Here is a 24,931-nt window from a genome sequence, read left to right as displayed (position 1 = left end):
CTGGAGAACCCTGACTAATACAGAATCTCAGGCTTCAGTGTCAAGATTAAGTGTGGACAGGAGAGGTGATCCCTGTAGCTTCACAAGGCAAACACTCAGAAGCCTGGCTTTTGTGGAGGGTGTAAGGGAAGGAAGGTTTCTGAGGGCTCTGCATATGAATGAAGTGGCTCCACAGTCCCATGCACTTGCACTTGGCCCCAGATGGAGGGGCTGTGTGAGAATGGTGGAACCACACTGAAGGAAGGGGGTGGGCTTGGAGATGGACAGCCTGGCTGCACTTCCCTTCGCCCTCTGCTCTTGGATAATGCAATATACAGACTCCACTGCTGTGGGCTTCCAGTCATCTCGGTAGTTGGGGGACTGCAGAACTGAGCGAACCCCACTGTCACCTTCCTCCTTGCTGCAGTAAATAAGCACAGTATGATACACTGGGGGTGGAAGAGAGAAAGGGCCTTTGGGGAGAGGAGTCCCTGTGGGCAATTCCCAGGAAGAACAGCAACACTGAAGGGCCATCTTCAGACACCAAGGACAAACAACTGTCAAGATGATGAATGGTCTCAGGATTTTCCTTTTGTCTAACACACAGACTGACAGCTTATTTTAAAACAGAAAGTAAAACACTCATATCCGCTGAAGGCCCATGTCAGAGGACTGCATACTAAAAAAAAGATTTTAAATCAGAAATATTTGGAATCCAGGCCGAGAACATTAAATAATTCATTAATTTCAGCATTGGATTTATAGCTTTGATTATCTTCCCCTATTCTTTAGGGTGTATATTTCTTTTAGAATCAAACATTTATTTTTATTGTTTCACAGGAAAGGAGCAGAAACTCTAAGCCAGCTACTATAATTTTGTGGAATCAACTGCCAGAGAACTTAATGTAAGCCTTGGGCCCAGCTGTGGCTTAAGGTCACATTTACTTTTCTATTTGAAGCTGACAGAATTTGTAAACATGGTGGTAATCCTTCTCCCACCAACACTGCTGGACAGACTGTCTTTTTCCTTTCTTCAAGAATTGAAGAGAAACCATGAAACATCTACTATTAAGGCCAAGCATACTTTATGTGTAACAATGGTGGCATATGTCTTTCTTTTTCTGTTTGGCTTTTTGAGACAAGGTCTCAAAGGCTAGTTAGTCTTGACTACTTGGCAATTCTTAGGCCACTAAGACATTTTCAAAGCAAAGTGTATAGTGCCCAAGAAATGGCATCCGAGGTGAATCTCAGGCCTCCATAAAATATGCACATACAAACACTTTACCAACATATACTACATAAAATACGATATAAGAGGCCTAGAGCTTTCTATATACATACTATTAAAAGTTAAAACAGATATTCCTCTCCAAAATTACCAGTGTATTTTTAAGAACTTCTCATTTAAATGTTTGCATCCAGCTGAGTTTCACCCCACTGTGTTATGTGTAGCAATGCCAATTTTATTTTTTACAATATGTTTAACATGGAAGGAGGAACACTGAGGGAGTGCATCTGCAGCAGACTTGAATGCTGAGCCCAAAGACTCAGAATCCAAGGGTGAGCCAGTTCACTGTCAAGAGAAATGACCCCACACACACCCTGGGCAGGGTGGTGGCATGAGCAGGCCTGGGCACAGCACAAAGCAAAGGCCCTCTGTGGTACTTACTTGAGGGCGGTTCTGTAGTGGTAGATGGCTTCCTTGTTCCGACCTTGGTCTTTTAGAAAGTTGGCGTAGTTGTAATGGACCTTGGCATTGTGGGGCAGAGTCTGAACTCCAGACCTACAGTGGACATTAGAAGAAAGAAAACAAAGTCATGCTCTTGTCAAACTCTTTGTGCTTTACGCCCAGTGTCAGGAAGCTGCCTCTGGATGCCGACTGTCTTCAACTTTGTGAATTATGAGTGACTACACAGGGAAGGAGTGAAGGCTGTACTAGGCGTGCACGCCTGTTAACACCCTGACTGAGGAGAACGTGATGCTCTCTGCAGGAACTCAGGAGGACCCTGCTCTCTTCTGGTGATTCACCGGGAACTTGGTAAGGTGTGGTCGTCTTTGCTGAGGCTTTTTGTTGAGGGAATAGCAGAACTTTTACTGCAGACATGAGGGAGCAGAACAGAGCCAGAGCACAAAGCTTTCAACTGTCCAGGCCAGCCTGACCTTCCCACTTAGGGAGCAGCAGGCAGAGGATCTGATGTAGGGAATAAGTTAGACCCCAAAGATTATACAGACACTGCCCCTTGTTGAGTGAGTCCTGCCTCAGGCAAGCCATTCTCTCTCATGCCTAACTCAGGTGAAAGCTTTTTACCAATGGATAGAAAGTGAAGTATCCTAAGTGATTCTGTGTGTGCAACACAAGGGTACTAGACGACAAGATGAGATAGATTTCATAAGGTGAGAAGGCACAACCCATAACCAAAACCACTCCTTTAAGGCACGAAATGAAATCTAACATAAACTGTCCTTGCTCTGAGCCTTCTTTCTACATTCTGGCTTCCCCCCACATCTCAGCTTCCTCCAACTTGGAGATTGAAAGGGCAGTAAAGTAAGGCTTTACTTTACAATAAGATAATAATCACATGTCTGGGTCTAGACTGTGTGGTTTGCAGTAAATGCAGCATCCCAGAAGTCTGGTGGCTCAATAAAACCAGTTTACAGATACAGAATGCCACAGAGTCTGTCCTCAGAACCTTATAGGGGTGAGGACATGTGGCCAGTTAGCAAATAGGGACAATGAAACAAGCACTCCTAAGTGGGAACTGTATCAACAGAACACAGTGGCCTTAGCCCAGAACAGACACAGAGCTTCCAGAAGGCAGGCAATAAAGCTAAAGCTTTGAGGATGAAGAGCTGGGTTATCAGTTAGAAGAGGAGACAGTGCAATGTTCCGAGTAGAAGTGGTCTGACGTGAGGTGCCCTCACAGCTCACGTAGTGCTATTTGGGAAAGTTGTGGAGTCTCTAGAAGGTAGAGGCTAGCTAAAGGAACTGGGTCGCTGGGTGGAGGGTGGTAGTGGTGGGACACTTAGGTTTTGTGGCCAGGTCCCACTTCCTATCCTCTGTTTCCTGACAGAAAAATGAGAATGGGGGCATTGGGGACATAGGAGCTGAGAGAGACCAGACTGAGAGTGAGGAGACAAGAGCCTGGTGACCACACAGGAAACCCTGGGCTCCATCTGAAAGGCAGTGGGGGAGTCAAGGCTTGAAGAACAGAAATGAGACCAACAGCTGAGTGTTCGAGGATTGCAGTGGCTGCTTTGTGGAAATGGACTGCAGGCAGCAAGGCCTTCTGGGGAAAATGCTGTGGAAATTGCAGAGGAGAGTAGGAGGAAGCAGGGTGGAAGAGGGGAGAGGGAGGCAGGTGTGGCAAGGAGACTGAGGAAGCAGGTGGGAGGTGGAAGGATCTGTGATGGGGTCCATCAGAGCTACCTTCTACCCACAGGCCAACTCTGTTTTTGTTTCCCCTCTCCTCACTCAGTTAACCCTTCTTGTTCTCTTTCTTTCAATAATTTGAGATTGAGTATAAAACTGAATCATCAGTTAACTGTCTGCATAGGCCCTGCTCCTGGCCTGTGGACCTCTACCTTCAGGCTGTGTCCTCCCATGGCCTTTCCTTATCCATGTACCCAGTGAGTAAGTTCTCCTGTCCTTTCCCCATAACAGCAGCAGCTTTGGGTCAGGCCCCATCTTACTAACTTCATTCATTAGCATTTTCTCCCGGATTCTGACTCCAAATATAGTAAAGTTGTATGCTGAGGCATCATCACACGAATTTATGTTAGGGGACAGCCTATAAAAGTAACAGTCTTTGCTCCCAACCACAAGCATACACTGATTATCAATTACAAGGTGGGGCATGTCCAAACACAACACAGTTGAACCCAGATGATGATGTATCTCTCATCAGATGCTTGTCTGTAGCTGAGATCATAGGCTCAGGGGGTCGGGTGGGACCAGGTGAGGATCAGCTTGCCATGTGTATCTGCTACAGAAACTTGGCCTGAAGACCAGACAGCAGAGAAGAGGCAGGGCGCTCAGGCACAAGGTGTATGGGCCTGGAGCTTGTTCCTTCGCCCGAAGGGAGGTAGTGGTGGGGTGCTCTTAAAAGCTGGGAGGACAGAGCAGAGGCCTGTTTGGAAAGAAAACCCTGGGTCGTATTTTGATTAAGGGAGAATGGCTGATGAGGGTGAGGAAGAGTAACAGGTTGGGAACCTGCTTTGCAGGCAACTCTTCAATGCCACCTTTCCAAGATGAAAATTTCATTTAAGTTTAAATATTAGTTAAATATAAGTTAAATATTAGTAGAGAAATTCCATGCGCTATATAAAATCCACTGGGAGCAGCCTCTTGAAATTTAGCCTCACTTAAAGCCCTCACCTGGGGCTCAAGCAACTGTAGAGAGGCCTGATGGGGTCATGGGATGCTAGAAACAAGCCCAAGGGGACACAGGAGAAGCCAGATGTATACCCTGTTGCGGAAGTACAGACTCTGAGTATCAGTCTCACTTCCTATGGATGCTTACCCAGGGATACACTGCTGGACCACATGATGGCTCTATTTTCAATCCCTTGCAAATTCTCTTTACTGTTTCTATGATGGCTGAACTTGTTTGCACTCTCAACTAGAGTCTGCAAGGGGTCTATCTTAACTAAGCCCTCGGCAATACATTTATTATTATTATTATTATTATTATTATTATTATTATTATTATTATTAAAAGCAACCATTCTATGGAGCCCAAGCTTACCACCATTCACAATCCTGCTTTAGGATCCCAAGAGCATTACACCCAGGTATAAAAACCTTGCAGTCAGACATAGCCCCACTATCCTGCAGTTTGATGTACCCTCCCTTCTTCAGTTCTGCTTTTGTTGGCCTGTGTTCACCCTTCATTGTGCTATTTAAGAAATCAAATAGCTTCCCCATTATTCACTATAATCAAGATATGGTAACATAAGGCCCATGAATAGATGAACAAATAAATAAGTTGTGTTTTTTATGTACAATCGAGTATTATTCAGCTTTACAAAAGAGCATTGTGTCCTGTGTGACACATGAATGGGCCTGGAAGACATTATAAAAGACACATGCAGGAAAAATGCTGTGTGCACAAGAATTTAATCCCAGAGAAGCAGAGAGCAGGATTGTGGTGAGAAAAAAAAATAGAGGAGAAACAGGTGTAGTGTGTCCAATCAAAAGATCCAAATCCAGTTAGGTAGGGGTAATCCTAGAGTTCACTCGGCGAACCCTTCATTAAAGCACTATAATCTTGTTTATTTTCATCATGTCAAATAAGGGACTTGAGAAACCATAAAGTTTGTCACAAATAAACTAGTGTGGGCGTGCACACTTCCTAAGTGCTGAGATCACAGGGATGTGCCAACACTCAGCATTTTGTTTTGTTTTTGAAGACTTATTTTTGTGTGTATATATGTTCTGCTTACAATACTATGCAGTGCCCTCAGAGGCCAGAAGAGGGCATCTGATCCCAGTAACTGGAGTTACAGATGGTTGTGAACTATCATATGGGTGTCAGAAATCCAGGTCCTTGGGAAGAGCAGCCAGTGCTCTTCACTGCTGAGCCAGCTTTCCACCCCTTACTGCTCAGTGCTTTAACACATGCATTTCACAAGTCTCCCTCACACCTTTCATTTGTAGATGACTTGAGATATGGAAGAAATGGGGCAGGGGGAGGGTACTTCATCAGGTATCTTTCCTGGACTTTAAAACATCTATTTTGTTCATAATGCTGAATAACAGGCTGACAGAACCTAGATAGAGACCAAACATTAAGACATCACCAATGCCAGAGCATCAGAGCAAAGGAAGAAGGAGAGCTGTGTTTCTCCTCAGTTCTGAATCCTGCTTTGGCCCCAGGTTTCATACTATACAGACACTCATCTTCAACCAACACTGAGCAAGTGCCCACCTACCATGGGACATGGTCACAAGTCAAGCTCATTCCCAAGCTGGTTAGTATCTGATACGGAGTCAGAGGACCCAGTGACATTTGCACTGGGCCCGCTTCCAGCCCCTCAAGGAGTCCTTTCCCAGTCTGCCTCCTCTGTCACCAGTGTCTTTTTCTTCTGTTATTACAGAGCACAGCACAGCTATAATCTGAGCACTTTACACAGCGTTTGCTGCAAGGCAGACAACGTGTGAGGTGTTTCTCATGCACTGCTTTCTTCTGACACTATACCTTGGATGACAAACATTTATGGGTGATCTGCATTTCAATGAATTTATATAATTTTCCCAAGAGCAAGCAGTTAAACAGGTGAATTTGCAAGTGAGATCACCATCATTTCTCACACATGAAACCACATAAACATCTGGCCTTAAAGAAAGAAGATTCTACAAGCCTCCAGTATTTCCCAGGACTTAGAGTCAGTTTTATTTAAAGTATCAGTTAATTTGATTGTACCTGACACAAAAATTCACCTGATCTTCAAAGGCCTCCCAGTCAGAACAATTGTGGAATGGTTGTGTTTTACTAATCAACCACTCCCTCCATATATCCATCTAAAAGGGACAGAAGGTTCAGGGTGCAAGTCATTGTGCTTTCTGTTTTTGTTGTCATCACCATCATCATCATCATCATCATCATCATCATCATCATCATCATCATCATCATCATCATCATCATCATCATCATCATAACTGCTGGCATCAGCTGCAGACACTTTGGGCTCCAGTTCATTATCCTTGGAGCGTCTGCTGCCATCCACTCCCACCACCTATGTGGTTTGGTTATGCAGTAAATGTCATTAGAAGATGCCATTGCCAGAATGTGGCTGTATCCAGGGAACATGCCTGACACAACAGCAGAATGGTTGGAAAGTGTTCCATTAGAAACATCACCTATTAAAAGTGAGAGAAAGAAGATTACACCAAGAGACCATGAGGACGTTCTGTGTCTGAACTTCAACACCCTGTATTTCTGAAATGACCCCAGATTGAGATATGAGGAAGGAGGGAGCCCTGTGTCCTATGAGAACCACACTGAATGAGGAGGACTGGGGAAGAGCCTAGGGGTTCTTTATCAGGTCTGTGAAGAGAAGAGTGCATTAAAGCAAACAAAAGAAAGGGTTAAGTTAAAGACCCTGCAGACTAACCCTCACCTGCAAACAGCCCTAATGAAATGCTCTGGGTCACCACAAAGGGAAACAGCAGGCCGTAGTTGCAGGATATCTAATCACACCATGAACTCCATGATTGTGTTATTTACTGAGAAAAACCTGTTTATAGTTGTGGTGTGGCTTAGCACTTAGCATACACCTTTGGTCCCCTGTCTGGAATACATACACGTCCTTAGTACACACCTTCAATTCCAAACAATAAAGATAATGAAGATAAAGTTAGTTTGTAGAGGTAGTACCAACGTTTGAAAGTGATGTCTGATTGAGGGGCAAAGTGCCAAATCAGAGAAAGAATTGACAAAATATGCTATGTCAAACTCTCACAAGAAGAGAGCGGAAAGGGAAGCAACTTAAGAGAGAGAGAGAGAGAGAGAGAGAGAGAGAGAGAGAGAGAGAGAGAGAGAGAGAGAGAGAGGAGTGCACAGAAAAAGAAGTTTTACAGAGATGGTTGGAGAGAGACAGGCTTCAGAGAGAGAACAAGCTAGACACAGATGAAGACAGATGAGCCAGAGAATGAGAAGGAGCCAGAAGACTGGAACAGATTGCCAGAGTTAGTTTGAAGCCAAGCACAACAAAAAAGTCAAAGGCTGAGAGAGAAGCCAGAATCAGTCAGTTTGGAGAGGAGCTTGAGCCAGAACAGCTGAGTTGAACCAGCCAGAGTTCAGAAAGAACTAGAATGGATGAACTTCCTCAGCAGTAAGTCTCAGAGACAAAAGTGGCTCAGCAGTTGAGAGTACCACCTCCTATTACAGAGCACCTGTGTTTGATTCCCAGCATTCACATGATGGCACACAGCCATTTGTAACTCCACTTCTGGGGAACTGACACCAGACATGAAAGTGGCATGCAGACATACATGCAGACAAAATACTCATATACATAGAATAAAAATAATTTTAACATCATAAAAAATAAAAGGGGTTAGAGAGATGTCTCAGTGGTTAAGAACACTAGCTACTCTTTCAGAGCATCCAAGTTCAGTTCCAGCATGCACGTGGCAGCTCACAACTGTCTGTAACTCCAGTTCCACAGGATCTGATGCTGTTGCACAGATATACTCCATACAGACATACATGCAGGCAAACACCAAAGCACACAAAATAAAAAATTATAAATTATAGAAGAAGGCTAACAAGCAGAAGGGCCCAAGTGAGGATGCTTCAATCTCACATAGGAGGGAGAAGAAAATAGTCACAGGAGGCAGAGGGAGGGATGAACCCAGATGGGAGAGGAGAGGGAGGAGGAGAAAAGGGAACATGATCAGGTATGGGGGGGGTAGACAGGAAAGAAGTCCTGAGGACCAGCATAATGAATGGAAATATGCAACCTTGGAAGGTGGGAAGTAGGGGACCATCTAGAAAGTACCAGAGACCTGGGAGGTGAAAGACTCTGAGGACTCAAAGGGAGGGACCTTAGATTAAATGTCTAACAGTAGGGAGAGGGAACTTGAAGTAGCATCCTCCAGTAGAAAGACAGGGCACCAAGTGGAGGGATGGGGTTGCCATCCCACAGTCAAATTCAGACCCAGAATTGTTTCTGTCTAAAAGAACTGCAGGAACAAAAATGGAGAAAAGACTGAGGGAAAGGGGGTCCAGTGACAGGCCCAACTTGAGATCCATCTCAAGGGGAGGCTCCAAGGCCTGACACCATTACTGATGCTATGCTGTGCTTACTTGCAGGCAAACATCAATGCACATAAAATAAATTATAGAAGTTAAACAAGCAGAAGGGCCCAATGAGGATGCATCAATCCTACTTAAGAGGGAGAAGAAAATAGTCACGGAAGGCAGCATACACTAGCTGGTCCAAGGCCCCCAACGCATACACAGCAGAGGACTGCCTGGTGTGGCCTCAGTGGCAGAAGAATGCATAACCCTCAAGAGACTTGAAGCCCTAGTGAGTGGAGATTCCTGGCAGGGGAGGAAACAAACATCCTCTTGGAGACAGCAGGGAGGAGGAATGGGATGAGGAACTGTGGGAGTGGGGACAGAGGTGGGGGTGGGACAATGGCTGGACTGTAAAAAGTAATAATAAAGAAATGGAAGTAGCAGGGTATCAGTTTGGAAGAAGGTGGTCAGTGGGAAAAGTCGAGGCAAAGGCTTGACTAGGGAATGAATGTGGTCAAATGCCTCATGTTCATGCAGAATGTCAACATAAAACCCATTACCATGCACGATGAAAAAAGCCTTATCCTGCAGCAGTCTCTCTATAGGAACCAGGTGGAACAGCACCATATTGACCAATGACACCTAGTCATGCAAAGTTAATGATGTTAAAAATGCTTATATTGTCAGGTAGTAAGACCAGACACATTTTTTTTTTAAATTTCTCCTCCCTCTCTCTCTCTCTCTCCCCACCGTCCCTCCCTCCCTCTCTCCCTCCCCCTTCCCTCTCTTTACTTTTCTTTTCTTTTGAGACAGGGCCTCACTATGTATCCTTGGATATCTTGGAACTGTCTGACCTCAAACTCACAGAGATCTGCCTGCCTCACAAGTGCTGGGATTAAAGGCCTGTGCCACCACATCTGGCCTCAGATACATTCTTTTTAAAAAGTAGCAAAGACTAGTGAACATCTGCCTCATCTATCCATTCATTCATTCACTCCTCCAAACTAATACTAATATTCATACTTTGGGCTAGGTTGAAATATATATATGTATACATAAATAATACACACATGTATATGTATTACACATATATGTAAACATGCACAAATACATATATACACATATGTGCATGTGCCTATATATGAACACATGCACATGTGCATTCGAGAGTGTGTTTATGTATATATAAATACATACATACACACTTAGATAAGTATATATGCACAGAACATATATACATACACACATTAATATACACACTCACACATGAATGATGCTAGGGCTCTAATCCAGTGTCCTTGGCAGGTGCTCTATTCCTGAGCTGCTAATATCAAACCAAGCACATGTGTCCAGAAAAATTGCACCACAGAGGGAAAAAAAAAAACAGCAGAAAAAGAGAGTCTTTTATTTCCTTACCTAAAATCAATGTTTAAGCAATGAGATCACAGATTCTGACTTAATGCTCTGCGATGTTCCAGAGAGCCACAGGCTGTCTCACCCTCCTGCTGTGTGCTCACCTTCCCTTCGAGCCTGGCTAGATGATGAAATGAGGTGTGTACATTTCATTTTGGTGAATGGTTCTACAGCCCAGCTCCTCAGGAGGTATTTCCACCCAAATTCACAGACCTAGAATCTTCTTATTCTGATAAATCCACTCAGAATGAGTTCATGTTAAATGTTATATAATACTTTTTAAAAATCTAAAATTAAACTCCCAAATAAAATTATCTTTCATTTCCAATTTATTGAAAGCAATTTTCTATGTTAATACACATTATCATAACCGAGTTACTCCATTTGGAAACAAATCAGTTATCAATGAAAGAGTGTGAATAAATGTACATTTACCTGCGTAATCATACCTGAATAAGGACTCTCTCGACAGCCAAATTTCATTCTGCTTCACAGTCTTCCAGGAAAAAAGCAGCAGCAGCAACACAGTTGACGCCATCAGGGAGGTGGCCCCACACCGGCTCAGCCCAGCACAGAGCTTACTCAGTCCATGCACAAAGAGAATGCAGTAGCCCATGCTGGAACAAAGCAAAGGAGCAAGCTCACTGAGGGTGAGGTCACAGTGGGTTGGGAAGTCTCTGTGTGGGGTGGCTGTGGGTAGCAGTGTGGTGGTTTGAATTAGAATGGCTCCCATAGGCTCATATATTTGAATTCTCTGTCACCAGGGAGTGGCACTATTTTAAAGTATTAGAAGGTTTAGCCTTGTTAGAGTAGCTGTGTCCTTGTTGGAGGAAGTGTGTTTCTTGGTGGTGATTTCTGAGGTTTCAAAAGCCCATGCCTGGCCCTCTCTCTTAGTCTATATATCAAGATGTAGCTCTCAGCCACTGCTCTAGCACCCTGCTTGCATGTCATCATGGTCCCCACCATGCCAATAATGGATTAAACCTCTGAACTGTAAGCAAGCAAGCCCCAACTAAATGCTTTCTTTCATAAGAGTTGCCTTGGTCATGGTGTCTCTTCACAGCAACAAAACAGTGACTAAGATAGCAATTGTGGGTTGGGCTCATTATGGGTGGGTATTTCCTAGGCATGGTATTAGGACAAACAGGCTTGTCATGTGCTAGAGGAACATATATGAAATCCCCTGTCATAGATGTGTGGATTCTCTAAGGCACCACATCTCACACAATGGCTCACTAGCTCTCCAGCATTAGTGTAAAGTCATAGGCTCAAAACTTCAGACAAGTTAAGTCCTTCGTGGTACCCAAGGGGATTCTATGGTCCGGGATTCCCTCATGCCTCCAACACAGAATACAAGAAGGTGTGTCTGAGTTCAGAGCTGGAGGCACTGCAGGTCCTACCACAGCAGCCTGGTGGACCATCTGGGCAGGACAGTAGTCACTGAGGACCAGAGATATGTCACTCACAGGGCCTCCCAGCTCACCAGTTAATATTCTTCCACTTTCTGCATCTACCACAGCTGCCTCCTGAGCTGGACTGGTAAGGTTTTTTCACTGGCTTTGCCCCAGCTGCCCAGGATCTAGCATAGCATCACATTTCTGAGAGCACATGGCTCCTTCCTCCACTCATGCACCCACAGAAGTAGAACAGATTCAGAAGAAAAGAAAGTTTGCAAAACAAGTTTCCATCCCACCTAGAAGGGAGCCAACAACTGACATGTGTTTTCAGATGTGACCACAAGCATTGAATTCAGTTGGTACAAGTCCTTCAGTGCCAGAATAGTCTCTGCTCACCCCCTCCAACCCCCACCCTGCTCCCCTCCCCACATACTCAAAACCCTGTTCTCTCCTGTAATTCTCATTACAGTTTCTGTATTTGAACTTAAAGGTGGAGTGGTTCCTCTACAAATATTTTGTTTCTGTAAAATGTATTGTGTTAATATTTCTTAAGGGCCTGGCCATAATGGCAGCTTGAGGGTGTGAGGTTCCCTACTGCCTGTTCTTCTGGCCCCAGACAGGTTCTCCTATCCCCCAAGGTCAGGATACGTCTGAGACCATAACAAGGTCTTCTAGTTGTTATTCTTTCCTGCATTATAACTTGGTTTAAAGACTGTTAATTTTTAGCTCTCACTGGATGGATCAGAGGACAACTCTGTGGAGGTGATGTTCCTCATGGGTACTGGGGATCAAGCTCACCCGGGGCCAGCCCTCATTCATTATAATCTAATGAATACCATGTATATATGACTATTTCAGACACCACGTACTCATCGGTGAATAAACAAGACTCTAGTTACCCTGGAACACAGGAATGAAACAGTAAATGGATGAGTAGATTAAATATAGAACATGCGTTATAATATGCTAAATCAATATGGATGGTCAAATAAGAACACGCAGACATTTGAGTAAAGACCTGAATGCATGAGCCACATGCCATGCAACCCTTTGTATTCCCACGCTGATTTTCTTCACTCTCTACAGATACAGTCTGCTAAGGGGTAGGGCGAACATCTCTGTGGCCAGCAGCTTCTATATTTGACTCAGCACCATCACTTCTCAATGTTACAGATGCCATGAGCTCATAATCCAAGAAGATGCTGGTAAGGATGGTGGGGAAGGATGCTGAGTTAGGTCAGACATCTAGTGAGCAGGTTGAGTAGTAAACTAACCCAGCTGGGAATTCAGACTTGGGACCTCTCGCACATGCTGACCTGCTTGATATAACAGACTGGCCCCTGTGTACCCAGTCTCTCTTCCTCCTCTGAGCTCTGCATGTGGAGACCTCACTAGTTGTAGAAGCCAGAGCTGGCTGTGACAGAGCAGCAGGAAGGAAGAGGATGGAATCCCAACAGCTGCCCAGTAGCGCACTGAGTGGGCAGACAAGAAAATGAAGACAATCACCGCTTTGTATATCTGAGTATACTTGGGTACTTCCTCTATGCCAGGCAATGCGCTAAGTGCTTCTTTTTTAGCTTTCCACAGCATTTTCTGGGCAAGGATAGTATTTTTTATATGTTATCTAACTTGAGCTTCAAATCCTCTGTGTCATCCGTGTCCTAAGTGAAAAAACTAAAAATGCGGATGAGTTAAATAACTTACCTACAGCCCCAAAGCAAGCACTCAACAATCCAGAAATGCAGACTTTGTCAGAATACTAAAATAGAGAGGCTTTCAAATACCTTCTCCAGAAGGGTGGGCAGTAAATGGTGAATGCTTTATATATTGGGGCTCACAAAGCACTATCCCCCAAGTGCCCTGGATTTACCTGCGAGACTGAAGAAGCAGTCTGACAGCCCCCATCCCACCCTCCCTTTCTCTTTTTTCTCAATTCTGTTTTCTCAGAAACATATGGAAGAGCCTTCTCCAAAGTTCCTCTTTCTACCTAAAGACTGCATCTACCAAAAGGAAATACAATCTAGCCTGTAAGCCCCTGAGGGATGCAACATAAATTCCCATCACAAGAGAGACTGAGAGGCCAATCACCACACAGAGCACTTTGTGCCAGCTACTATCTGCTGTTTGGGCCCCCACTGGCCTCTTCCCTAAGGGGAGAGCTCAGGAGGAAGCTTTGACCTTCTCTGAGCTGAGAGTTACTGTGCTCTCTGTGGCACATCAATATATTGATTTGCTTTGTCTCCTATCAGTCTACTTATTATCAATTCCCTTTATTGGACATAAATATCCAGAACTTTGGAGAGCAAAGGGTAAGTTCCCTTCGTCTCTATGCAGGCCATAGTGCCTCTGTCATTGCCCTTTCATGTCTGTGAGTGTGAAAGCAAGCACATGCTGTGTAAATGCATGGGCATGTCTGTGAGTGTGAAAGCAAGCACATGCTGTGTAGATGCATGGGCATGTCTGTGAGTGTGAAAGCAAGCACATGCTGTGTAAATGCATGGGCATGTCTGTGAGTGTGAAAGCAAGCACATGCTGTGTAAATGCATGGGCATGTCTGTGAGTGTGAAAGCAAGCACATGCTGTGTAAATGCATAGGCATGTCTGTGAGTGTGAAAGCAAGCACATGCTGTGTAGATGCATGGGCATGTCTGTGAGTGTGAAAGCAAGCACATGCTGTGTAGATGCATGGGCATGTCTGTGAGTGTGAAAGCAAGCACATGCTGTGTAGATGCATGGGCATGTCTGTGCTCCAACAAAATTTATTTGTAGAAACAGTAGAGAGTTAGACCTGACTCATGTGCTACACAGTTTGCTGGCCCCTGTTCTGTGAAAATGAAGAACCCCTCCTTATCATTTGCCATAGACGTTTGTATCAAGTAACATGATAAATTGTTCCCACCCCCAGTCCTTGAATTGACACATGGCTTCAGAAATGTTAAGCCACAGAAAATATTTGTTAGGTTTGCAATTCCTTGAGAACCATTGACACTCTTTCAGATCCTAACACTGCAGTGACTAGCACACTCCTCCATTCTGAAACTTCACCCTTCAACATCTCTTTCAGTGCAATTCCCAGCAGCAGTCAAAAGAAACATGTTCTTCCTATTGCCAGGGGCAGGACCAGGCCTCACAGATCAAGTGGGAAATTGAGCAAATAAGAACCTACATGTTTTTGTTCCCAGGGAGATGGAACCTGAGTCTGCCTTGCTCTGGCTACCTTGGCTAAGGATCCTCTGGGCTGCTGACCAGTGATTTTCACACATGGCACATGGGGGCCCATACAAACCCAGCACTAGACAAAGCAGAACCTGCAGAGCCACAAGACAATAGCTCAAATTTAGGAGTGTTTCACAAACCAGGGAATCGGGGGAGACAGAGACAGAGACAGAGACAGAGAGAGAGACAGAGACAGAGAGAGAGACAGAGAAAGAGAGACAGACAAAGTCAGAGAGACAAAGAGACAGACATGTGCGGAACAACTTGTGGGAGCAGGTTCTCTCTACCATGTGATTTACAGGAATCAAAATCAGATCATCAGATTTGGAGGTGTTGTTGGACTTAGGTTAACAGCCAGATTTGGCCAACCATCTTCAGTAAGCCAATTAAAAGGCTAAATTAATAGTGAAAATCAGAAGGAAAATATTTAATCAAGGTGGTCACACTTGGAAGGACTTGGGAGGTAGTTAAGAACACAGACTCACCACCAAGCACAGCTCTAAGTCTACCTTTTAATTTGTGAGTAAGCTCAGACGGTCCACTGAGATTATCTACAGATAAAACTAATATTACAAGATGAACACAGCCCTTTAATTTGATCACTTTTAAATACTCTATAGGGTCTAAAGGAGCACATCCTTTACCTCATTCTGCTCTACTGTTGTGTTTTCTCACAAGACATCTCACAGTAAGTTTTTATTCCCATCTCTTGGATGCTATCCACCATGTGGTTCAGAAGGAAAGCCCAGCTACACCAAGCTGAGAGCTGCAGGTAGCTGTGTCCCAAGCCACTGGCAACTACTCAGAAGCTGCCATCTTCTAAGAGAAACCCCCACATCTTCCTAGTACCTAAGAGCACCTCCATTTCTGCCCTACTTTTTCTTCATCTCAAATATTTAAACAAAAATTATCCAGAAAACTAAATTTATTTGGAGTTGAGAGTTCAATCAGTCGAAGAAAAGTATCCCAGTGGCCCTGGCAACTACTCAGAAGCTGCCATCTTCTAAGAGAAACCCCCACATCTTCCTAGTACCTAAGAGCACCTCCATTTCTGCCCTACTTTTTCTTCATCTCAAATATTTAAACAAAAATTATCCAGAAAACTAAATTTATTTGGAGTTGAGAGTTCAATCAGTCGAAGAAAAGTATCCCAGTGGCCCTGATGAGCAGTTCCCTGGCCCCTGCACAAGGTGCTGTGCTCCTGAGTTGAGATTGAAGGTCTTCTCATGAGTGGTTGATGAAAGATTATAGTGTTATTTTCCAGTGTGTTATTTTCCATTCCTGGCCTCAGGATGGCCAGGGGCAAATGCCATTGGTTCCCATTCTTATAACTGACATAATTCTTTGGGCTTTTGACAATACAATGCTTCCTTCCTCCCTCAGAGTTCACATAACAGCACTAAGATTTATAATAACTTTTCTGGTAAATAAAGCAAGTCTTTGATGTTGGACAAAATCCTTGGTCTACATCTCAATCCTGATACTTGTTGATCTTCGGCAAATGATTTAAACTCACCAGCTCTTCTTTCCTTCCTTTGTGAAAGGACATGATTTAATGCCACACATCCCCACTGCACAATAAATAATAAATGGTAACATTAAGACTTTGTGCTATAAAAATATTATAAATAGGCAGTTAGTTGCTGCTAAACAAAGTGGAAGGGAAGGAATCTATAAGATCTAAGCATCTTTTTATGTCACAATACTTGTCTCTGCACAAGGCTCCTGCAAACATAGCACAGTGCTGACATTTCAGGCGACTAGTAAGGAGAGGGTGTTCAGGGTCCCAGGTACAGACTATCTGAAGCTTCAGGATGAAAGAAAGGGAACTTCTGAGCAATCAGAAAATCAGAAACACAGTTCAGGATGAGTAGCTTAACCACTGGAGGCTTATCTGTATATTATGGGATTAATACCTGCTTCAGAGGAAAGCATGGAATAATGTATATGAACATGTTTCAGAAACTGAGTAAAACAGAAGGAGCCATATTGCCATTAGGAGTGTTTTCCTGTCTGTGAATGCTTTTGCTATATTACTCTTTGTAATGGTTTGTATATGCTTGGCTCAGGGAGTGGAACTATTAGAAGGTGTGGCCCTGTTGAAGTTGGTGTGTCACTGTGGGTGTGAGCTTTAAGACCCTCATCCTAGCTTCCTGAAAGCCAGTATTCTGCTAGCAGACTTCAGATTAAGATGTAGAACTCTCAGCTCTGTCTGTACTGTGCCTGCCTGAATACTACAATGCCCCTGCCTTGATAATGGAATGAACCTCTGAACCTATAAGCCAGCCCCAATTAAATATTGTTCTTTTGAGTTGCCTTGGACATGATGTCTGTTCACTGCAGTAAAACCCTAAGACAGAAGTTGGTACCAGGAGTGAGGTATTTCTATAGCAACCTAACCATGTTTTGGTAAAACTGTGGAAGACTTTGGAACTTTGGGCTATAAGAGCCGTTGGGTGTTAAGAGCTCTGTAAGATGTCTGTAGGAGCTTGGAAGATAATGTTGAGAACAGTGCAAATGACGAAGGCCTGGTTTGTGAAATTTAAGAGGGAAGATTAAAGACTCTTATCAGTGCCATTGCTATTTTGATTGTGAAGATTCTGTGGTTTTGGTTAGCTGGGCTTGAAGAATCAGCTGTGATTAACAAGATACCAGAACACTAAAGCAAAACCTTTGCGTTACTGGAGCATGCTGGTCAGCTGGAGCTGAGAAATTAGCAGTGATTAGGAAGAGACCAACATCACTAAGGTGAAATCCACTGTTAAGTATTTCATGAGAGTACAGAGAAGCTTTGTTCCAGAGGCAGCCACAGTTGTACCTCATGTTTGAAGCCAAGCTTGGTAAGGTATAAGAGTCATTCAGGTGGTACTGGTTTTTAAACATGAAGGAGTAGCAGCTGATGTTTGGCACAATGAGCTCCCAGGAGAGGCCATTGGTGAAGGTGCAGCCTCACTGGCAGTTGAAGGCCCAGGACTGAAGGAATATTGAGACTTAGCACCATGAAAAGAGCCTATGAGAGGCAACTGGTGAAAGTGGAGTCCGGTTGCAGCAGAAGACAGCAGTGTTTTGGAGATGCCAATACCATGAGATGACCACCAAGAACAGCAGGGGCAGTGGAGAACAGGCATCTGGAGCCTAGAAGACAAGGTGTGTGCTATAAAGGGCAGAGCTGGAGAAGTGACTGAAGCTCTTGGAGGAGCCCAGAAGATTGTGAGTGGATCCCAGACATTGAATTGTTAGAGTTTCATTTTGATTTTGATTGTGACTATGCCCTGATATATTTCCCTCTTGAAGTAAGACAGTATTTTAGTGAAGCCCACAGACAGTTAAGAGACTCTGAATTGTAAAACGACTTTGAATTTTAAAAGATATTGGATAGTTTAAAGAGACTAAAATTTTAATATGTAAAGACTGTGAGACTTTTAAAGTTATTTAGATCTTGGGGATCATTAAGAAAGTATAAGTTGAGGTTTTAGTAGTGATATCAATTTGACAAGGGGTCAGTTGTACTGGCTGATTTTGTGTGACAACTTGACACAAGCTGGAGTTATCACAGAGAAAGGAGCCTCAGTTGAGAAAATGCCTCCATGAGATCCAGCTGTAAGGCATTTTCTCAAGTAGTGATCAAGGGGGGAGGGCCCAGCCCATTGTGAGTGGTGCCATCCCTGGGCTGGTAGACCTGGTTCTATAAGAAAGCAGGCTGAGCAAGCCAAGGGAAGCAAGTCGGTAAGTGACATCCCTCCATGGCCTCTGCAGCAGCTCCTGCTTCCTGTTCTGTGTGAGTTCTTGCCATGACTTCCTTTGGTGATGAACAGAAATGTGGAAGTGTAAGTGGAATAAACCCTTTCCTCCTCAACTTGCTTCTTGGTCATGATGTTTTGTGCAGGAATATAAACCCTAAGACACTTTTCACATAATTAAAGCATGTGATTAGTTAGAGCTATAGATAAACTCAGTTTACTAAAGTCCTGCTTAAACAAAACATCTGGTTCACAGGACAATTCCAACCATTTTAAGAACACTCATTGAAAATATCTTTGAAATTTCAATCTCACCTGCATTTGCTTCAAGTATTGGATTTATCTACTATGGTATATGGTGTAAATGTTATACCATGTAAGACAGATAGGAAGTGTGTGAAATATATGTGACTATATACTTATACTGACACTCACATACCTCAGAAATAAGCACATATGTCAATCTTCCCTTACATAAGTTTGGTATTGATATATGTGCCCCCAACAAGCTCACATTTAATACTTGTCAAGCGTGTGAGGTGATTATTTTTCCACCCAGACTCACACTATTTCACTCGGGCCTTCCCTGATCCCTGCACAGTCTGTGCCCTTCTCTGCTCATTCAGGCTCTCCTGCAGTAGCTGAGCGATGTGCTTTCTAGAATAGAAGGACCGAAACCTGCAATGCCGGTGAACAACAGTCAACTGCTTGCTATACCTTGCCTGAGGGATTTCATCAACCATTGTTCCTTCATCAATTCTATGGAATGTTATGGTTTTCTGTTTTGTTTTCAAGTTTTTGAGCCTTCTACTATGTCTTTTTATATAAAATGCAAAAAGATATCCATAAAATTATATGTTTCTCTTGGAGTCAGAATATAAGAGCAAAACTTCTGTGAAAGAATGACTTTAGCCACAGACTCCCTTGCCTGTTCAAACATGACATGCACAAAAGTGGCATTTAGCAGAGCAAGAAAATGTTATTTCAGTGTGTTTTGATGGCAAAACTCTAACCCCAGAAGCCAAGCAAATAGCCAAGTTTGTTTCTTTTATCCTAAAATTTCTGGCAACAAATAAGAAAAGGGCCTTTTCTGGGTTAGCCTGGAAGGAGAACAGGAGCCATAGAGTTTGAGTGGCTTATGCATTGTTAATCACAAAGGAGGAAGATAAAAGAGCACTGTGAGTCAGGTCAATCTGGCTTTTTCTAGTAAAATAGACAAATCAATCCCTGTAGGCTACTGAACACAGTTTCTAGGAGGCTGGACTGGGCTTCTCTGTGGTAAGGTAGGAGCATCCAAGTCCAGTGCTTACATAACATCACAGAACAATTATACAGAGGGTAGGAAGCTCACTTTATCCAGGAAACCAGCTAAGCATCCTTTCCTCCCTCTTCTTTTTCTTCTCTTTTTCCTTTACCCTCTTCTTTTAATTATTAGTAAAATCAAGGTTTCTTTTGGTGGAGCCCTAGTCCATAGAACTTGAAAGGAAACTTGAGAACAATTTCATTGAAATTTGGGAAAAAACAATAGGGTAGACAAGCTTCAATCCTAGCAGCTGCCAGAAGAAAGGAGATGAGAGAGGGAGAGGGAAAGGACTCATTTGAAAGCAAGTATGTATGTGTGCACACACATGTTGCTTCTAAGAGTGAGAAATCCCCAAAGTGTCAAGGAAAGTGTGTGCAGGCTTTGAAAAGGGGATAGAAAAAAATAAAAGGAAAGTTCTACTTCTATTCGTAACTCAGAAAAACAAAGCAAATTTATCAGGGGCTCTGTGAGTGACTGCACAGGATGAATGTTTTGGGGAAGGTGGGAAAGGCAAATAACATGTGGTTACAAATAAGAACTCAAGCGAGGGCTTCAGTCACCTGACCTTCTAGCAGCCCAGGACTATGACTCAAGAGTGGGAAGTCACCTGACCAACATGATCAAGAGGCTTTGACCTCTGCTCAGACTACCCCTCTGCAGGGGCTGTAGCCATGCTGGGCACAGTTGTAATATGGACAACAGTCTGTGACTGTAGACAATTAATCTGCTCTACTCACCTATTGGCTACTGCCCCAGTGTTGTGGATTCTGGAATGAAACACACACACACACACACACACACAGAGAGAGAGAGAGAGAGAGAGAGAGAGAGAGAGAGAGAGAGATAATATGCCCTAAGCAGCTCAATGGCAGGGCCACTTCCAAACCTCCACACAGATAATACACTCTCCCTGTATTAGTAATCATGTTCCTGGATTATTACTTACTAAAATTTATATTCCATTTATATTCTGGCCTGTAACCCTCTTGGTTCTCAATCCACAACTCTGACATGTTGGCTGTTTCTCTGTCCTACACTTCCCAGGCCTGATCTTTCTGCTTCACTGCATGGCAGTTCTTCCTCCTCTGTCCTGCACTCCTTGCCTGGGAATCCTCCACTTTATTTAACAATCAAAGCCAATGGGGACAGGGGCCCTTAGTGTCTTACATTCAGGATGTGCTGATTCCCATGTAATTTAGGGGCAAATTAACACAAGTAGCATTAGACCCAATGTACACCCACGGTCACTGGTGGGAAGGCGTATCCCCAGTGATGGTTCTCGAGGTACCAAGCCAGGGCCTCTGAGAGGAAAGGACAGTCTTCTCAATTTTAGACTCTTTACTGAGTTTGACATAAGTAAATCCAGGCTAGTTCTCAGAGGCAGGCACTTGCTCTGGAAAATACTGGCATTTTCTTTATAGTGCAGTTTTATTTTCACCTGAACCATACCACCTAAAGCAAAGAGGCATTCTGAAATTGTCCTAAGCTCCGCTTAGCTCTTGAAACAGGCAGTTTATGTTCTGTCTTATAAGGATGTCCTTAGGACTGACTCTAGTCAAGGGTGACTGCCACACTTCCCAAGTACTGAGACTACAGGTGCATTAATACCAAGTTCTCCCTTTTAAAAATGATAAAATCTGATATAAAAGGGCTTCATACCTTGCTCAAGTTCACAAGGTCACATGACTAGTGACTGTCTCCTGACTCATCTGGGACAGTGACACTGAATAAGGTAACACACAAGCTAGAACACAGGGCAGTACTGCAATGCTAAGCAATGAGTTTGCCACAGCTTTGTTATTTTAAAATCATTTTCCCTGAAAATATATTTTAAAGATCAATTCCTGCTTTATAGATTAAAAGGAAGAAATAAAGAAGATACCAAACATAGTAATGTCAGGCAATTCATCAAGTGTTAAGATATTAGTTAAAATTATAAAACACATTAGGACAATGACAGTATTGTTTACCACTGCTGCTCATATTCTGAATATAGGAAGTCATAATTCCTGTTCAACTGTGAAGCTTTCACCTCTAGGCCTGGCCTGTGAGCTATAGCACACAGCAAGAGCAAACAGGGTCTGACCTGCCTTTCCCCAGGTGGGCCTCTAAGAGCTACAGTGCATAACTGTCAGGACACCATTGTCATACACAGGACTGTCTCTCTGGAGCTCCTGGGGTTTGTGCAACCAGTCAGGGTAATTACCTAGGCATGTACAGGACTCTCTCAGCCACCACAAAGCCCACCCTGAAGAAGAGGTTGCTGGCTGGTATGAACGGGAACACGAGGAACAGCAAGCCGGCCAACACTTCCTTGTGCTCCAGCCTCTGAAACACACAACAGGGAAAGAACACATGGATCTCTATTCAATGGTACCTCAGACACTTCGCTTCGGATGGCAAGTTGCCATGTGACCCTCAGGTGGTAACCAAATGGACACATTAGAGAGCTAAACTGGCCACAGGAAGGTGCCTAGAAGTGCCAGCCTGCCCACTATACACCTGTCACCGGAGACATCTGAAATGGGCACAGTTGGAAGTGACTACTGACCACTGCCTGAGAAGATGACACTCAGCCTGTCCCCATTTCTCCCCCATAGCCTCAGGACAGAGGCTAAGCAGGTAGGCAGAGTCAGGCACTGAGATACAGGATCCAAGCTTTGCATACAAAAAGTGTTCTTCTGATGGTAAAATGGAGGGTGCCAGTGGGGGACAGCTGAATTATAAGTTTCTTGGTACCTCTACAATTAAACCAGATTTTTAGTTGAGCTAATTTGTTTGTTTGTTTGAGAAAAGATTTCTCTGCGTGTATCCCTGCTGGTTTTGACATACAACAATCCTCTCTTAGCTTTCCCTATACATGGGTTACCAGGAGTAGCTGCAAATCTTTTAAACTAAAAAACAATGCTAGAAAAACTCAGTAAATTGGTAAAGAAACTTTTCTTAGTATTTGTAATGTTTCTTTTTTTAAATTATTTATTTATTTTACTATGTGTGTGAGTACATCGTTGCTATCTTTAGACACACCAGAAGAGAACATTGGATCTTGTTACAGATGGTTGTGAGCCACTATGTAATTGCTGGGATTTGAACTCAGAAACTCTGGAAGAGCAGTCAGTGCTTTTAACTGCTGAGCCATCTCTCCAGCCCTTGTAATATTTCTTAATCTTTGTGAAATTAAAACTTTAAAAATTTAATTTCCAATGAAGCTATTAGCTAAAAAACAAGAACAAAACAAACCCAAACCAAACCAAACAAACAAACAAAAATTCTCCCCTCAGAGCTAAGCGAAGCCTCTGTAGAAGAGGATGTAGAAAGAATGTAGGAGCCAGCAGGCATGAGGGACACCAAGAAAACAAGCTGGCTCTCTAAGCAAGCATGAGCAAAGCTCATATGAGCTCACAGAGACTGGGGCCGCATGCCAGGGCCAGCCCAAGACTGTAGCAGATTCCCTGTGCTTACATTCTGGCTTCCAGTGTGGTGTTTTTATGGGATCCCTGAGCATGCGAACAAGTTGTCCTCTCCTGGGATCCTTTCCATCTGTTGGTCTGTCTTGTCTGACTTTAATTTGGTAGTTTTTGTTGTGTCTTGTACTTTGTTATATTAAAAACAAGAATGAGTGTAATCCTAGCTACTAAGGTAAAGGTTAACACAGGAGGTGCCATCTGTGCCTGCTAGGAGAGGAAAGCACAGCGAATGCTCCGGGGCAGAGCTCGTCTTCAGGAGTACTGATCAACAAATAATGGGCAGCTCAACTTTTCCTGAACCTTTATTTGGTTACAGTTTGGAGTTTTTGTCTTATCTTTTTGTGTAATGTTGTATTATGTTTTCTAGGTTTTGGGGAGTTTTGTTGTATTGTGTATTGGGTTTGTTTTATAAAAACTTGTAGGTGGATAGGGAGGAGGAGAGGATCTAAACAAATTTGGGAGTGGAGAAGAATATGATCAAAATATATTAAAATTTGAAATTGTTTTAAATAAAAATTGTTTATTTTTTTAAAGAGTGGCTGTTCTTATCTTTAGCTATTGTAATGGATTCTGTAGATGGAATCATATTTCCATGTTATATGCAACAGATGTGCTTGAAGAGTTTTAGTTAAAATACAGCTGAGTGTAAGACGCTGTTGTATTGAGTGGTACTGATTCCTAGGGCTCAGAAGGCAGAGGTGGGAGGAGGTAGCCAGTCTCAGGCTACCCTGGACTGTACAGTGAGACTGTGAGACAGGCAAAACGTTCAAGATATAAGCAGGTTTACAGGCAACTAAGAGTTTCTAGGGGAGGAAAAGGCTTTTCCACAGTGGTGTAGCCACAGGTAAGCAGTCTGTGCTCCTGTACATAACACTCACTCAGTATCTTATAAGAAACACTCACGAAATAATTTAAATAAAACATGAAAGCAGAAGAGGACACAATGGGAAGGTCAGTGGAGAGGGAGGGGAACAAGAATAATAAATAACAGAGGGGCAACTGTGTTAAAATATATAATGTATGAAATGATAGAATGGAATCCATTATTATATACAATTAACACATGCTAATAAAAATCAAAGGAAACCAAGTAGAACTTTCCATATCATATACTGCATTTTTAGTAATTCTCATAAACATTTAAAGTAATATATTATTTTTAATACCTAGAAAAGAAAAAGACAACATCACAAATATACATAAAATTCCCCATCAGAAACTGCAACATGCTCTAAGTATGCAAAATAAAAGATTTGCCACCAGGATTTTACTAAAATCTCTGTCTTATTAACTACTACAAACAGAATAATAAAACCTCCCTGAGAGATCCTGTATAATTTGAGCAGTTTCCCTCAAATGATTTCTTTGTTAGTAATGGCCTGAAGGACTCTAACTCCATAGAATAAATGGGAGAAGGTTGTTTGAGTAGCTTTCAAACCAGGTGGACGCAGAGGAATGTTATGTGTGTCTATGTCACACACACATCCATATATGTGTACATATTTCTAGGCCCCCATAAAATTGACAAATAACAATGGAGACAAGAAGAAAGAATGAGAAACCAGCTGATTGTGTATAAGCCTCAGGCTATCTGCCTTTGTTTCCATTCTGATGCTGTGATAAAACACTGTTCAAAAGCAGCAGGAGGAAAGGGTTCATTGTCCATCACTGG

The 24,931-nt window shown here is 43.1% G+C and overlaps 1 protein-coding gene across 4 annotated transcripts in view; it reads right to left on the bottom strand.

Annotated features, from left to right (window-relative positions):
• Positions 1-24,931, bottom strand: part of TMTC1 (transmembrane O-mannosyltransferase targeting cadherins 1) — a 186,945-nt gene that overhangs the window by 45,954 nt on the left and 116,060 nt on the right. For all 4 annotated transcript variants that reach the window (XR_013974987.1, XR_013974988.1, XM_080914968.1 and 1 more), the window contains exons 9-11: positions 21,999-22,120; positions 10,586-10,753; positions 1,649-1,762 (exon numbers count right to left, since the gene is read on the bottom strand). Coding sequence is in view for 2 of the 4 variants with exons in the window: in XM_080914968.1 (XP_080771094.1) it covers positions 1,649-1,762; positions 10,586-10,753; positions 21,999-22,120 (404 nt within the window). In the remaining 2 variants the exon portion in view is untranslated. The remainder of the gene's footprint in view (positions 1-1,648; positions 1,763-10,585; positions 10,754-21,998; positions 22,121-24,931) is intronic.

This window comes from Micromys minutus, assembly GCF_963924665.1.
Source record: "Micromys minutus genome assembly, chromosome: 3".
In the NCBI taxonomy this organism is placed as follows: domain Eukaryota; kingdom Metazoa; phylum Chordata; class Mammalia; order Rodentia; family Muridae; genus Micromys; species Micromys minutus.
Note: the sequence above shows the minus strand (reverse complement) of the source record. Positions and strands in the feature narration are given on the sequence as shown.